At 43.3% G+C, this 16,411-nt stretch overlaps 1 protein-coding gene across 1 annotated transcript in view; it reads right to left on the bottom strand.

Moving 5' to 3' along the window:
- JCAD (junctional cadherin 5 associated) overlaps positions 1-16,411 on the bottom strand; it is a 40,143-nt gene that overhangs the window by 23,129 nt on the left and 603 nt on the right. The window contains exon 2 of the mRNA XM_058532713.1: positions 2,477-2,821. Coding sequence (XP_058388696.1) covers positions 2,477-2,757 — 281 coding nt within the window. The 5' untranslated portion in view covers positions 2,758-2,821. The remainder of the gene's footprint in view (positions 1-2,476; positions 2,822-16,411) is intronic.

Genomic DNA, 16,411 nt, shown 5'->3' with positions numbered 1-16,411 from the left:
AGGCAGACAGCGCCATCCTGGGCCCCATCTGCCCTCAGACCCAGAGGCTAACCCAGCAGGGTCACTGTGTGGGACAGGCCAGGCTGCAGGGCCACAGCTGCACTGGTCGAGTGACTGGGATCTGGCAGACAACCATTTATTCATCCACACTCAGAATTCACATAAGCCACAGTACTGTTGGTTTTTCTTTTTCTTTTTTTTTAATTTTTAAGCTGTTAACTATTAGTACTTATTTATTTCCTCCCAAAGCACTTTTTTTCTGATGGGGAAAATAATAATTCTCCTGCCTACCTTTCTCGTTGCCTCCTGTTTTCATTTCTCTATTGGCTACTAAAGAAAGAAATGTCTTTTCCTTTCAACCCAGGAAGCCTTGCAGCTGCTCTCCGAGGCTTTGGGCACTCCGCATGGATTTCTGCAAACACGTATGCATTTTCTCTTCTACCCTACCAGGCAATCTTCCACTGCAAAGCTAGTATACACCTCCCAAGTGAATCAGCCAAGCAGAAACAGGGGGAAGCGGCCAGTTCTGTCCTGAACTCTGTCATCTGTACGAAGACATCCCAGCACCACACAAAGCCACTCATCTGAGCACTTCATTCACTACAGAAAGACTGCTTGAAGACCCGATTATGCCTACCCACCTAGAGGCCAGGCTGGTGGGCCTTTGTGGTCCTCAGGAACGTGTTATCACATAGGGGCTAGAAAGTCCTGAGCCAGTTGTGGACAAAGCTGGCAGTCACACTGCCCACATGGAATTCTAAACAGGATTCTATTGCTCCCACTCTGAGACTCAACTCTGATCTCTGATCTAGCCCTTCAAGACTGAGGGGACCCCACATAGCCTACATAGCACATTCACAGGGATTCTAGGCCACTATCTTTACCTCGTTAGAAATTGAGCCTTCTGCTTCTAAACAGTTGTTACATGAATTGATTCCATGAGCATATATTAAACACACTGTGTGCCCAACACTGTTAAGAAGCTCTGTAGGAAATATAAAAGAAAGAGCAGACAAGGTACAGCCTTGGTACCCGAAATCCAGGTGGGCATGTACAGATATGGGAGGTACAGATATGCTCAGCACAAAACTAGAAGCAACAGAAGCAGGATACAGTCAAGCACAAGTCTGTGTGGTAGTAACTAAGGCTGTCCCAGCCTTCAGCCAGCTGGTCCATAAGCACCCTCTTGCAAAGTCCATGGTGGGCATGTTTTTCAGGGAACATAGCTGAAAAGAGACTATGTCCAAGACAGTAGAGGACGCAAGTGTGATTTTTGAAGGGCAAGGTTAAAGAAAAGCAGCTTCGAGTCCTCTTCCACCCTAGGGTCCCTCCTGAACCTGGCCCCATCGATGCTAACCCCTGCCCCTTGCCAGAGAAGTGGTCCTGACTTGGCAGCAGAAACCTACTTTTACTACACTGGGTGTGAAGAGGGGCTATCACCTCTGTTTTTACTCAATAACTAAGGTGTTGAATGCTCTGAATTATAAGAACAAAATCTCTCCCATTTTTGCCTGAAAGCTGTCAACCAACAAGGAAGTTCCTTTCTGTGAAAAGGTGACTTCTAACTGTGGAAGGCTAGGTCATTCATATTAGACTTAATTCACTCTGCTTTTTGTTTGCTTGTCTCTTTATTTCCCTTAAAGATAAGCTTCTGCTTCCATTTGTTTCCAGGGTCCATTTCTTCATGGCTACACACAGTTACATAACATGCTCTATATGGGCAAAGCCCTCCTTCCCCAATCTGAGCCTGGTCCCAACGCGCCATTCAAGACAACACGGTTTTATGAGGTGATGATAAAGGTTTTCTCTAGGTTGAAACTGCGTGGATGAGAGGTGCAGGGCTCCTCTCCCATCCTGGCTCTGTGGAAAGCTGCTGAAATCCCCTCTTTTTTAGCCCCTCTGTTTCCGCAGCCAACCCACCCTCTTTTTCTGTTGTAGGAAAACACTCACAGATGCAGCTGTATTCAGATGGGATACCCACATCAGCACCAGTGTGCATGCAAGGGAAAGACAACGGGTTGGAAGGCAATGGAATTATATGAATACACAAGAAGAAAGGTTTTCTTCTTCACAAATGGTGGAGAATACATACTCTTTTCAATTCTGTAACGTAGAAAATATTGAAACATATTATTAAGAAAGCCAAATATACTATGAACGTGTGCCTGACATAAACTAGCTTCTACAGTTTTAAAATGATTCCTAGCTGAGGCAGTATGAAGAGTTTATAAGAGAACAAAGAAGCAAGTATTAAAATGCTGTGTTCAGCATAATAGAATTCACGTACTCACCACTATTTATCAAAGGCCTACTACGCCTGGAACATCCCAAACACCTCAATGGGAAGAAGAGTTCTTGTTTCTGACCCTCTCCCTCCCTGACCCCAGCCAAACATAAGGAGTTGCAGGATTTAGTTACATACCCACTGCCAAACCCCTAAGTCAAAAGAAAATGGTGGGTTCACATGGAAGCTTACCTCGCCTCAGAAGTTCTGGAAGCAGAAGCACGCTGGGACTCTCCGTGGACTCTCGGGATGCGGCGGCTCTTTTCAGAGTCACTCACGTGTCCTTTCCCCAGGGATGTCCTACTGTGTGGGAAGGCTGCAGGGCCATCCTCACACCCATTCAGCAGGCCGTGGCCAGCTCTCGCGCCTGTCCTCGCCTGCTGGCGCCCCTCACAGTTATCTTCGTGTGGTGCTGGGAGACTTCTTGACGGTTTGTATCCATGAGAAATCAGGAGGTCTTCTACACTGTACATAATGCACACACACCGGCCGCCTCAAAGCTCAGCCGCCGGGACGGTCGTGGCGACAGGACCCACGCTGAGGGGACAACAGAGAGTGCTGATGAGGAGCCACCGGTCCTCCTGGAACTTCGTCTGACACCTCCTCCCTCCACCCTGACCAAACCAGACCCAGGGTATGAACACAGCACGGCACCTGCACAGACAGTGAAGACATGTGGAGTGCTCCGCCTGAAATTATTCTCCCTCTGCTTCAAGGAGAAAGGGTGGAGCGTGGGCTCTGCAGGATGTGGTGGTAATTCTGGGGACCCCACCCTCTGATGGCTGCCTTGTAGGACAGTCCAGAATAGTGTTTAAGCAATGAAATGAGTAACAGTGTCCACCATCCCCTCACCCTAGTCATCTGAAAACAGGCATAAGGAGTGAGGACAAAATAAATACAGACTCAGAAGCTGCAATTACGACCTCATGTTTCTAAAAGGAGAAATGACCAGTGTTCAGCTTAATCTTATTATACTTCTCTGCTTTCATCTTGTAGACATACCTTTTGCTCTAAAAGGGCAGAGTGAGATCTTTAATCAACTCACAGCCATAATACACTTCAGCGGAAGCAATCGAGATGGGCAACCTCCCCAGGCAGGTTAACCAGCCACTGAAAATAGATCTCCAGGCTTTCAGCTCATGAGCAAGCACATGACACCCTGGTCCAGCACACACCCCAACCCACTGCCTAGTTCCAAATTCTGCCCTTCCACGCGAGACTTCAAAGAATCAAGTTTCTCCCCCAGGAACCCGGGGGAATGTTTTGCATCTCTGAGCCAATGGTGTCCACGTCCAGACCCTGCCACAGTGCATTAATTCAACAGCAGCACCTTCCCTGAGTAAACTGCCCAGAGGTGACAGAACCAACCAAGAATCAAAAGGGACAGGAACCCACTTGAGAGCGCATGTGTGAAACTGGGTGGGGCTGCCATGTTTGTTTTTACACAAAGAATCTTTCTTGCTGTGTCTTCACATTGCTAACAGGATGGAAGACAGTTTGGGCTGATGGATCTGCTGCTGCCTCCCCGGAGGTTGTGACGTTGGCCTGGGAGAGAGGCACACGACAACCGGGCCTGGAGGAGCTGGGCCAGCTCCAGTCCACTTCGCTGGCGGACAGTGGACGGAAACAGCGCCGCGGCCAGCCCACGAACAATGGCCAGGAAATGCCTGCTGGCCGTGTGCAGGTGAAAGGGAGACGCATGTCCTTCCTGTCAGTGGGAATTCTTACGGGGGCCATCACACGATTCTGCTGACTGTGCATGGCCTCGCTCTTCATCACATGCTAGACTAAAGCAGCAGAAAAGTCGCGGCTGTCAGCACAGCGAGTATCCAAGTCTATAATTTTCCATTAGGTCCCTAAGTTTTCTGGAAGGTTGACTAGCTCTGGCAGTTACTGTACGAGTAGAAAATTCTCCATAGCAACTCTGCCATTCCTGACACTCCTGCTATCTGTCTTTTAAGGAGTTGTACAACGTGGGTCATTCACTTAGATGGAAATGGAAGGACCAGAGAGGCAAGCACTTGCTCTTTGATTCAACTGAGTAAGTCACTGGGCTAGAGACCACAGAGGAAAGAGATGCCATTACAAACTCAGGGCTATGGGAACACAGAGGCAAGGCTATGAGGCCAGAGTCTTTGTTTTATTCAATGCTACACCCCCAGCATCTAGCACACAGTATGCTCTCAATAATAACTGTTGAATGAATGCAGAAATGAGAAAGAGAGACATTTGAGCTAGGTTTTGAAGGGTGATTAGGAGTTCACTAGATAAACTGCACATGCATGTGTATGAGAGGGGGAACTGGCATTTAAAATAGATTTTGGATACAATTATGCCAGGAGTAAAGAAATGACATAGCAACAGGATCCTGGTAGCCTAGACAAGGGTCCCCAGACTCACCAGCTCAATGTCACACACCCAGGCAGCACCACAGTTGAAATTAGAGTTTAGGTCTATGACAGACAAGTTTCTCTCTCTTACTATATCAGGCTCTTTAAAAGCAAAGCAAAGTACACTGGGCTCCAACTGGCCATCCACTATGCAGAGGGACCAGCCAGTGCCCACCACAGGGCTGTCTGTGCTGCAGCCCACTGTTAGAGTGGTAAGAAGAAGGACCCTCACAAAACAGGTCTGTGGGTCACTTTCCTAGTGAGGTTAGGTAGGTTGGACCACTATGGCTACGTCTGCATGGAAATATATTTAGCAAACCCTTAAGTGGCAATGACAACCCAGGCCAAGCAATAAACATCTTTCATATAAGACTCAAACTCTTAAGAGCCATAACATGACCTTATAAGTCTGAGGTCAAAGTGTATTATCATTGGAAACTCCTAACTAGTTTTGTCTCACAGAGGCCAATAGCTTGCGGGGAGCAGGGGTATGAAATACACCAGCTTCAGCATGCAGGACTTGAAGCCGAGCGGGAGAGGTGAGGAGGGGAGGGGACGACCTGCAGGCCCATAATGCAGTGAGTGTTCCCAGCTACCCTCTAACCCACGGAGGACTCCTCTCCCTTAGCCTTGCACTCTTCACCTTCTCCAACCCAACTCAGAGCCTGGCCTGCCACCTCATCTCCACACCCATGCTAGGCATCACCTCTCCCTTACACAGATTTCTGAATAGTCACATGGTTTTTCCAACCCCTATCATAGTCAGCCTACTTTCTTTAGCATCCCTATCTACTTCAGATGGAATGAGCTACCTCAGAGGTAGCAAGCGCCCCATCACTAACACATCAGTCACAGAGGCCACCAGGAGGGGACACTGAGGCGCTGGGGAGGACACAGGCAGCCAAGGAGTTGCCGGACTAAAAGCTGGCCCTTTTAAAGTTTCTTTCCAATCCTGAGACACCAGTGTTCCTTTTTTTTTTTTTTTTTTGTGAGGAAGATGAGCCCTGAGCTAACATCCATGCCAATCCTCCTCTTTTTGCTGAGGAAGACCAGCTCTGAGCTAACATCCGTGCCCATCTTCCTCCACTTTATGTGGGATGCCGCCACAGCATGGCCTGACAAGTGGTGTGTTGGTGCGCGCCCAGGGTCCAAACCCGGGCCACCATCAGCGCAGTGCACGCACTTAACCACTACGCCACAGGGCTGGCCCCAAACCAGTGTTCTAATCAACAGAATTTTATTCGTCACCCACACACCAACTCAAAGCGTGGCTGTAAACAACCACACACCAAAATCTGACATCAATGTAAATTATTATGACATTAGATTTCACAACTTGGAGAGATATGTGTATAGTTTAAAATAGCACAGGATCAGGTGCGATCCTTTTAATCCCAGTACTAGTGCTAATATCCAGTCCCAGCCGGGACCCCTGGAGCAGGTCATCAACCACAGCAAATCTCAGTTTTCTGACCAGCAAAATGGCAATGTCACTATCTTCCCATTTCACCAGACTCTTTGAGGGCCAGATGAGAATACGTAACAGTGTAAATCACCACGCAAACATGAGTGTGTATTTACTATGCTACGATGGCTCTAGCTTGCCTCTGAAGGGTTACTTGCCTCATGGAAAGATTTCACATTAGCTATTAATTTTTACCACGTAGTTTAGACCACTTCCTAATTCCTTTTGTATCATTTGGGATGTAACTCTTGATTTCCAAAGTCATACCCACTTCACATCACCCACATACTTGTCTTTTGTGAATGGATACTTCAATCTCCATCCAAGTCACTTAGAACAATAAGTGTCATTTCATATAGTCCAAAACATTAAAACACAATTCTGAATGTCCATATTGTACCAGGCACTGAAACTATAATAATGAATAAGACACGTTCTTTGCCCTTGAGAATCTTACTGTAGAGACAGCTGGAAAACAGGCACATAAAACATAGCATATGCATGGATTAGTGACGGGAGCTTGCCACCTCTCCACAGTGTCACAGCACTGTGACAGGGATAATGACAGGATGAGACAGAGGGACCCTAACCCAGTCTCAAGGGGTCAGGAAGGCTTCTGGAAGATTGCTTCTAAGCCACACAAATCCTCTACCTCAAAGTGGATCTGCACTGTAAGGTCACCCTGTGAGTATGATTTTCCAGCCAGTTCATTTAAGAATTTTGTTCTTTCACTACTTTTGTTTGTTTGTTGCCTTGTATCAAATACTCACAGTGGAACACCTAGGAAGAGTGGTCAAGAGTGTGCAGGGGCCTAGATACCATCTCAGGTAAGGAAGGGACTTCTAGCATTGGCTGAGCCAGGACACAATGACAGAAGATGAATGAGCCCACTTTAAAGATCTTTTTCATTTTATGAATATCTAAATAACATTAATGCGGAGGAAACATCTAACATAACAACAAACACGTTAACAGAATGGTCCACCAAGGCACAGCTGACTCTGAGAGCGGGGAGTTCCAAGCTGAGAGGTTCTCGAGCAGAGGCTGAGGTGAGTGTTTTGTAAACCGTTTTGTTTTTACAGCAACCCACTGATGGTGTGTGCATACACATCAATCAAAACTTCAGAGGAAAAATATTTAAACCTCATATCCTGACATGTAATATTTTCTATTCCAGTTCACTTTTAATGCTCGTCACTAAATTTCATGATGCACTGATAGGTTGAGGCCTACAGTTGGAAAAGCACTGATGTAGAAATCATTCCTGCTCTGGCCAGGATGCTGGGCTAGACGACCTCTGAAATTCTGTCAAGTCAAAGACCCCATCAACCTACGAGAAATTCCTTGCTCTAATAAGTTCATTGCTCTGTTCTCAACAACAAATACAGCTGTTCTATCCTATTAAAAATTTTCTTTCCAAGAAATAAAGTCATACCTACTAAATGAAGCTACTTTCCTATTCTTAAGAGCATAAAATGAAAAGAAATAAATCTCCTTAAGGGAAAGTCCTGTCTTCTGTTTCCTTCCTCACTCTACCTATGACCACTGGGGGCTTGGTCCCTGAGGCCTCGGACACTACATCCCTGGTTGACAGACAAACCCAGCACCGCAGACGCAGACAGGGAAGCCGAAGGTCCCTCCAAGTGAAGTGGGTCTGCAGTGCCACCACTTTTATTCTCTCTCTATGGTTTGAAAGCGCCCAGAAGCAGCTTTCTGTTTCTTTTGATTTCACTATTGTTCTTTTCATGTTTTCCTCCAATTCTCTGACCCATATATTCCTAGAGTAAGCCCATCATTTCAAAGATAAAATTTATAAAGCAGTTTAAAAACTCTACCACCACAATAAAAACTGACAGCCTAGTAAAAGGGACACATCCTAACGGATCTCTGTCTCTGGGTAGCATGTGTTCAGCTGTTCCTTCTCATCTCAGGTGGAAGGTGCTTGCAGACTTTCTCCTACACAAGCACACAGAGAGGCAGCGCACAGTCAGAAGAACACAGTCAGAAGACGTCAGAAAGACCCAGGCTTCCACTGGGTAGGGGGCCTCTACCCAGTGACCAAACTTCCAGGCCTCAATATTCTCACCTGTAAAATAGATGAATCTGCCACTATTCCAAAGAAAAGGACGTGGCTCCTAGGAGCTATCAGGGTGTTAGGACAGTGATTTCTATTGGACTTTGTGGCACTGCTCAATTTAACCAGAGAGAAATCAGGGCTAGACCCAGCCACCTGCTCAGAGAACCTCTCACCTGGTTGTACAACTCGGGTTGAGCGAAACAAGCCACTTGATTAAAGCAAACTTTGTAGTATACCGAAAGAAGAAAAACTGGCTTTATAACAATTTTCTTTGTATAGAAGAAAGATTTTGTGCTGAGTGTAAAACAACACAGAAAAAAATAGTTACGATAAATGCAAATTGTTTTTTTCCTATTTTCTGTTATTAAAATGCATATTTACAAGCATCAAAACTCATAAAGTAATTGAAGAAACAGTGAAGGAAACAAAAAACAAGTAATACTGAGCTGAGTGAGAAGTCAGAGTTCATTCCACAATTCTCTTGTTCACCTCTACAGGACTGGTTTAAATTAAAGTCATGAGATGAGGCTCAAAAAGAGATGCTTACTGCATGCAATCTCTAATTTATTTAAATTAGGTGGTTTAAAGGGGATGGGGGTGGAAGAATAACAATGCTGAGCAGCCAAGTTTTCCCAGGCTAGGTTTTTCAATTGATTCCTGACATCACTAAGTTTATATTCTATTATGTTTTCCCCCTTAAGGATGCTTGTGACAGGTGGTAAAATGCTCAAATACTCTCCAGTATATGCTTAACAAATTCACCAAGAATACCTTCCAATTCGTGGTTAATTTATTCTCCCTCTGCCCCAATGAACTCTCTCTATACAAGCAGAAGGAAGAGCCTGCTCTATAAACTCAGAATAGCAGCACACATGAAAGATGATAATATCAACCATCCACTGAGCATCTCAAAGGGGCCAGACACTCTACTAGTTGCTTGGCACACTTTATTTCATTTTACACTCCCAGCAAACTTTCTCATGTAAACATGAATGTCTCCATTTTACAGACCAGAAAAATGAGGCTTATAGTCTGAGGTTACACAGCTTGTAAGTGCAGTTCCAAGATTCAAACCAAAGTCTACATAGCTTTGAAGCCTGTGCTACTATCCTAGGCTCACCCATCTATATTTCCTTCCTTAATAGCAACAAAAGTTTCCTAATTTACCAAACAACGCATAAATATAAACAAGAAAAGATAGAAGGCATGGTGGCATTAAAATGAAAAACTGTAGGTCCTGCCCCGTAGCGTAGTGGTTAAGTGCGCGCTCTCCCCTGCTGGTGACCCAGGTTCGGATCCCGGGCGGGTGTGCACTGATGTACCACTTGTCAAGCCATGCTGTGGCGGTATCCCATATAAAGTGGAGGAAGGTGGGCACGGATGTTAGCCCAGGGCCAGTCTTCCTCAGCAAAAAGGGGAGGATTGGCATGGATGTTAGCTCAGGGCTGATCTTCCTCACCAAAAAAGAAAAAAAAAAGAAAAACTGTATATTTAAAAGAAAAATATTCTCCTTTATTCTCTGAGATTCGGATGGCTCTTCTAACTGATTCTTTCCATATACACATTCAGCACATATGCACCCTGTACACATTTTGCACATCCATGCGTGCGCACACACAAGGGCTGATGCCTCACTCGACTGTAACGTCTTGACGGTAATGCTAGAATTAATTTTTAAATACTCAGTAAGATGATTCATTCACAAATATGTCACGCAATTGCTTCGTGACCTTCAGCAGACCTTTTCACTCATTTTGGGTTGCAGGCTCTTCATCAGTAACCTGGAGCTGTCAGAAAACCTGCGGCGTGTAACTGAAAAGCAAACAAACTACATCTATGATAAATGCGAGAAGAGCGAGTAACTTTCAAAAAAACCTGAATTCTAAAAGAAAAAAAAATATCTATATAGAAATAGTCACTCTTAGCTGAATTCGGACCTTATTTAAGCAGACAATGGGAAACCACAAAAGGGTTTGGGCAAGGAAGGGGAAGGTTGCTCTACAGAGAATCTGGCAAGAAAGCGGAGGACTAATGTGGTCAGAGCAAGGATGGACGTGGGGACAAGTAGTTACAGGTCCCTTCTATTGTCACGTGTGCAGGGTGGTAGCAGAGGTTATATAAAAAAAGGAATAATAAGTAATTTTCAAGGGAAGAAATACAATGGATTTTAGTCTTGGTGACTAAGATAATGGTCATCTCATTAAGAGAAGTACAAAAATCAGAAATCACTATTGGTTGGAGAAGGTGACAGGTAATTTGATTTTGATTTAACCAAACTATTCCCACAAAATTTTCTTTTCCCCAAATCATTTTCAAATGGATTTTCATCAGAACTTTTGTCTCTTCCAAAGAACCTGGATGAAAGTAATCTTATTGTGTGGTGGATTTCCAAGTTCTTTAAATATTAGTCTATCATTTATATTCAGACGGAGGGATGATCAAGTGAGGAAAGAGCTGTTAACAATCCATTGGAATTTGAGCCTGGAGTTGAGCTGTCCACCCACCCCCTGTCGAGACGAATTTCTATTTCTCCAAGTTGCTCAATACATATCTGTTGTGTTGACTGAGCCTGAGACACTGCACAAAAGGAGAGAACTTCTTTGGGCTTCAGTCTGCTCTGGAAAAAGTAAAATATGAAGGTTGAACTAGAGGTTCTTCAGGGTCCTTCTAGCTCTAGAAATCGGCCCCCTCTCTAGCCTGGTCTCCCTCATGACAAACAGCAGGCAATTCCAAGTCAGCTCGCCACAGTAAAAAGCATACAGCTTGTGGCCATGACCCAGAACAAAGCTAAATAGGTCATATGAAGATAGAACTTCTGACCTTGGCCTCATTAGCACCCATACAAAAGCTGACCAAGAGAGCAGAGCTAAAGGGCCACAGACTGAGAAGAGGAGGAGGCTGGCACGGGGTGGGGGTGGGGGTAGGGAGGACAGGCAGTACACCATCCAGCAATTCTCCATCCCAGAAGTCCAAAGTGCAGGTGTGGCACATACAGTCCAACTCAAGTTGGCCAAGACCCTTGCTCTGCATGACTGTCCCAGGCACTGGGCTCTGTGCTGGAGAACATGAAGACACCTAAGAGCCATCGACACCCTCTCTCGTGGATGTCATAGTCTAGCGGTGTTATTTCAATATGGGCATTCTCATCACCAGAGGTTGAGACTCGCAAATGAATGTTACTGAACAAGTACAATTTCCTCCTCCCTTTCCATTTATAAAAATAAAAATATTTTTATTCTCATATTTACAGTTATAAGGCTCCCCAAGACAGTGAAATGGAACAAAATATTAATAAGCTCACTAAATCAACCAGAACTTTTCTTCTTTTTTAAAATTTGCTTAGAACATGAACTGAAAATTAATGAAAGAGATAAATACCCAATTAAAAATATGAAACAAATGTTCACCCTCACTTATAATCAAAGATATGCAAATTACACCAAAATGCAATTATTCACTTACTAAATTACTGAAGCTTTTAGAAAGCAATATTTGTTGTTGGTGAGGGCACAGTGAGCTTTAAGGGCTCTCTGATGTTGGGGGTATGAATGCGTATGGGCTTTGTGTGTAACTGGGTATTTCCTTTCTTAAAAGCAATTAACGTGTTATAAAATCTTTAAAAATCTGAAACACCATGGACTAATAATCTCACTTCTTGGGATCCACCCTAATAAAATAATCAGAGATGTACACAGTTTTCTATAATGATACTTATCCAAGTTTTAATTACAATAAAAAATCAGACTAAATGTCCATTTAAGGGATGATTAAAATTTCTGGTGCATCCACATGGTAGACTATAATAGGTATATATATGTTTAAAATTATGTTTTCAGATATTTAATGGCACAGGGAAATGCTCATGGTACTGTGTTAAATAATAAAGACAGGATACAAAACCCTAGATTCAGTGTAATACCAATTTCATTTAAATACATATGCATACAGGGGGAAAAACACTGAAAGGAAACATACGAAAATATCAACAGTGGTATTGGATTCTGGGTTTTAAAAAAAAGTCCTTATTTATACTTTATTTTATGACGTCTCATCATGAAATAGATTAGATGGAACCCTATGAAGCTGTCATCTTGCAGTTAAAAAATGGTCAAATATTGGCACTTTTATATACTGTAACAGTATTATTTCATCATCAGGAAAAAAACTTTTAAAAGAGTTGCTTAGGTAGGATTAGGAAAATGTATCTTTGAAAATATATTACATATTTGGAAGACTCAATGAGAATAAAAGAAACACTGAGGAAAAGAATAAATGAATAGTAAATTATATAAGTTTATATATATATATATACACACACACACACACACACACACATTAGAATATGGTACATGTGTCTGACCTGCTACAGATTCTTCACCTGTTTCCAGTACGCCTAACATTATATGTTCTGCTGATAAAATCTAATACCAGATTACAAATAGCATTCTAAAGGTCTTGATTAGACATTGTCACTCCTCTAGAAAACCTAAAACTTCTGAGCTGTCTTCACTGACATTCCATACTTAAGATGTAATTAGTCCCTCAAATTGTTGGCAGTTCATTGTAAATATTTCTTCAACTGACAACTTTTTGTCTAATGTTATGATTAATATATAACAAAGTACTTTCTTTAAACAAGAGGTAAATAGCCAAGACATACAACAAACCAGAATGGAGCATGTTGCTAACTGATACATGGATTCTTAATGTTTTCCACAGCTTTTTTTTTCTAATGGGAGAACTATGTATTTTATTATGAGCAACAGGACTGCCATGTCCCTTTTCAGTCTTAATAATTACATAAAGAACTCAACAGTCGCAGTTTAAGTCCTGGGACAGTAAGTTCTCACACACTGTTGTTACTATACCACACAGCGCGATGACCAGCTCCACCAGGGCCCTCAAGTTGTTAAAATCTCCTAAGATACAAAAAGCATACCTAATCTGTGAAGTAATAATTTCAGTAGGGCAACCATCACTGAGTTAAGTTTCTTTAAGGTAACCAAAAAAACATGAGATGGAAAACTTGGGTGGAAGATCAAAAGGATCCTGGAAGGCTAATCTTGCTGGGTTGGGTTAGTGTTAAGACACTGATTCAAAAAGAGAGAGAAAGAGAAGGAAATAAAGAATCAAATATTATGTACTTTATTTTTTCATAAATATTATCTCTTGTAACTTCTCTTTTTTGTCTTTTTCCTCACAACTTGTGTGTGCACACACACACACACTCCTGTCTTCTCTTTCACCTCTAAATTCTGTCACAAAACTATTGCCTTGGTGACCTCATCCCATTTTTATGAGACCTAAGTACCTCATTAACCTTTCTGAAAGATTAGCAGTCATTAAGAAAAGAATTGAAATTGGGTAAGGTTTTTTAAATTTCTGGAATTTTTGGCTATTTGTAAAAATACCTATAAAACTTATAATAGGTTAGAATTTAATTCCACTATCATCACATATGTCAAACTCCACATGTCAAGATTCCCTAAAATAGTCTATTAAACCTATACTAGTTTTGTTTTTAAAGATCTTTCAAAAGAGCCAAAGTGTTATAAAAATGTTAAAGTTTAAATTATTTCAAATACTTCTTACATTTTTATTTATTTTCTAATTACAAAAGTCATATGAAGTTATTCCAGAAGTAAACACTGAAAAACTCAGTGCTTAAGTAAAAAGTAAAAGTTCTCAATAGCGCCACTGTGCCGAGATAGCCCACAGCAACAGTTCGGTTTCTATTTTTCCAACTGTTCTTCCTATACATACAGCTGCTTTCTCTTTTTTTCCTCTTTGAAATATATCTTGGTGTCTCTTCATAACAGTATCTAAATTTTTTCATTTTCGTACAGAAGAAACAAGCTTACTAGGTAAGCTATAGAGAGAACCAATAAGCAATGAATCTTGGCCAGTTCGGCCAGGCTGTGCCCAACTATATTAACTATAGAAAGTTTCTGGAAAATATATTTTGTTAAAGAAAGTAAAGGTCATAATCCAAATTTTAAACAAGATACCACAAATTCAAATTCAGATAATTGAGATTTTAGTATTGGGAGGTTCCTGTATTTTTTAAATGCCACAGCGTTTTTAAAGGCTCTATCAAAGTGTTGGAGACTGAGCCAGCCTCCCTAGGCTGCTGGCCTTAGCCAGTGAGCGTCCCTCAGCATTCCCCAAGTCAGCAGGCCCTTGAAACAAAGCACAATAGCAAGGTTCTAATGAGTGAGATAACCCTTTCCACCAAAAAGGTGAAAAACAACATCTGCTAAAAAACCAAATAAACTGCAGTAATGGGTTCAGCAACAGGCTTAGAGGATTTCAGAGATACAGTCTTCGCTTATCAAAATAAAAACCACAACAGAACAATTGTTTCAATCCAACACTCTGCTCTCTAAACTCTCTCTAGATTAATTAGCATGGAGTCTGGCCAAGCTCATTAAAAGAGAAACTCTGGACTCCTACAGCACTGTTGGTGTTTACCGTCTTCCCAACCTAGAGGGTTCTCCAGCAAGGACAATGAGAACTTGGCAGATTCACAGACTCCTGGGCTTTCTTCACTGATAGTATTTCTAGGATTTATTTTTAAACTACATTTTAAAAGTTAGAATCTAAGGATCTTTTCAGATTTGCTTTTTTTTTTTTAACTGAAAAATTGGTCTTTATTTATTCTCCTTGTGAACCCCCAAGCTCCAGTTACATTTTATAGCTACTGGACAATACGCTACATGCCTCTGGAATCTGTGACCACTCAGATGTGCTATTAGATGACTCTGATTGGCTTGTCAAGCCCTCCAGAGCTTGGGCTTGGACACTTGGGCATTTTAAGTTATGTTCCAAGGAGGTGGAAAGACAAAATTCTTGTTTTTTTTTCTGGCACAGGCTTCATCCATCCACCCAATCCCCCTAAATCTCCTGGGCCTGCCAAGGGCCTGACCTTCCAGACTTTGCTGCAGGGGGTGAAGTCTGTGGGAGGAAGGCCCAGCAGATTAAGGCCTCTGTTCAACAAATATTTGCTCACCCACTCCAGTAGGAGTGAAACAGTTTGCTACACGCTGCCTCCGGGGAGTAACACTTCGGGACCTTCAAAAAGCTTGTTCAATTGGTGGCTAAGAATTAGACACCTAATAGCAAGATAAATATAAAGTTTAAACCTACAGAACATTATGGAAAATTAAATGAATTTACCAAACTCCCAATTTCATACGAAAACCAACACAAGTCCCATGAAACAGAATCAAAAAAAACCTTGACATATGCTTGCCTTGCTACATGGTTTTAATCCACCTATCTTAAATCCAAAAACTAGCTGACGTAAGGCACCATTTTCCTAAAGTTTTACCTGCACAGTCTGTGACCACTCAGTTTAGACTGTTGAGTTTGCCATTTTTGTCAAGAAAATTTCTGGCTGCCTGAATCCCATGTCCCATTCCCTTCCCCTCCCAAGAATCCCCTGTCATCTTCCAACCCTCACTTGGAATCCCTGGGATGTCTATTCTTTGCAAATCTGAAAAGACAAAAGCCAGAGAAGGAAGACAGGAAGCCGTGGTCCACCCCTCTCCCAAGAAGCACTAGGCAACTAGACTTGGGGAGGGAGATGCGGTCATGGGCGGCTGGGGAAGGGGCTGCAGGGGGTGGGAGAGTGGGTGGCAGCGTGTGTGCGTGTGGGGGGAAGGGATGCAAAGTCCTCTCCTCCTAGAAAGCGTGGATGAGCAAGGACTACGGCACGACCATGTTGTGCTGGCATAAAGTTCCCGTTTCTATTTTTTTCTTCAATAGTGAAATCACAGCTTCTTTTTCAAACCGCCAGAAGAATCCGAGGCGCTCAGCTGCTATTGCCAGTGACAAGAAGCAAGAGCAGCGCCTTCGGCTGTAGGTGCTGAGCCTCACCGTGGTCAGGGCATCTAGGAAAACCCCGGCCTCCTGGGGTGAATTGATGGCGGCTCTAGGTTGGGGGAAGCGCGGAGACCCCGGGCAGGCAGGCTCCAGACCCCATAAACGAGCTGATTAACCCGATTTACAGCACTCTCAGGCGGGGCTCTTTCCTTTCTCCCACCTCTTTTTTTCTTTTTTGCCTAACCACAGGCAGCCGGGCCGGGCCGCCGCGGGCACTTGCTGGGACCAGCGGCGATTAGCGCCCTAATCCGCGTCCTGACCCCGCGGGGCGGTGGGCGCTCGGCCGGCCGGGGACCGGGGCGGGGGCGGGG

Source organism: Diceros bicornis, chromosome 36 (genome assembly GCF_020826845.1).
Source record: "Diceros bicornis minor isolate mBicDic1 chromosome 36, mDicBic1.mat.cur, whole genome shotgun sequence".
NCBI classification, from domain to species: domain Eukaryota; kingdom Metazoa; phylum Chordata; class Mammalia; order Perissodactyla; family Rhinocerotidae; genus Diceros; species Diceros bicornis.
This window is presented reverse-complemented; position numbering and strand designations above follow the sequence as displayed.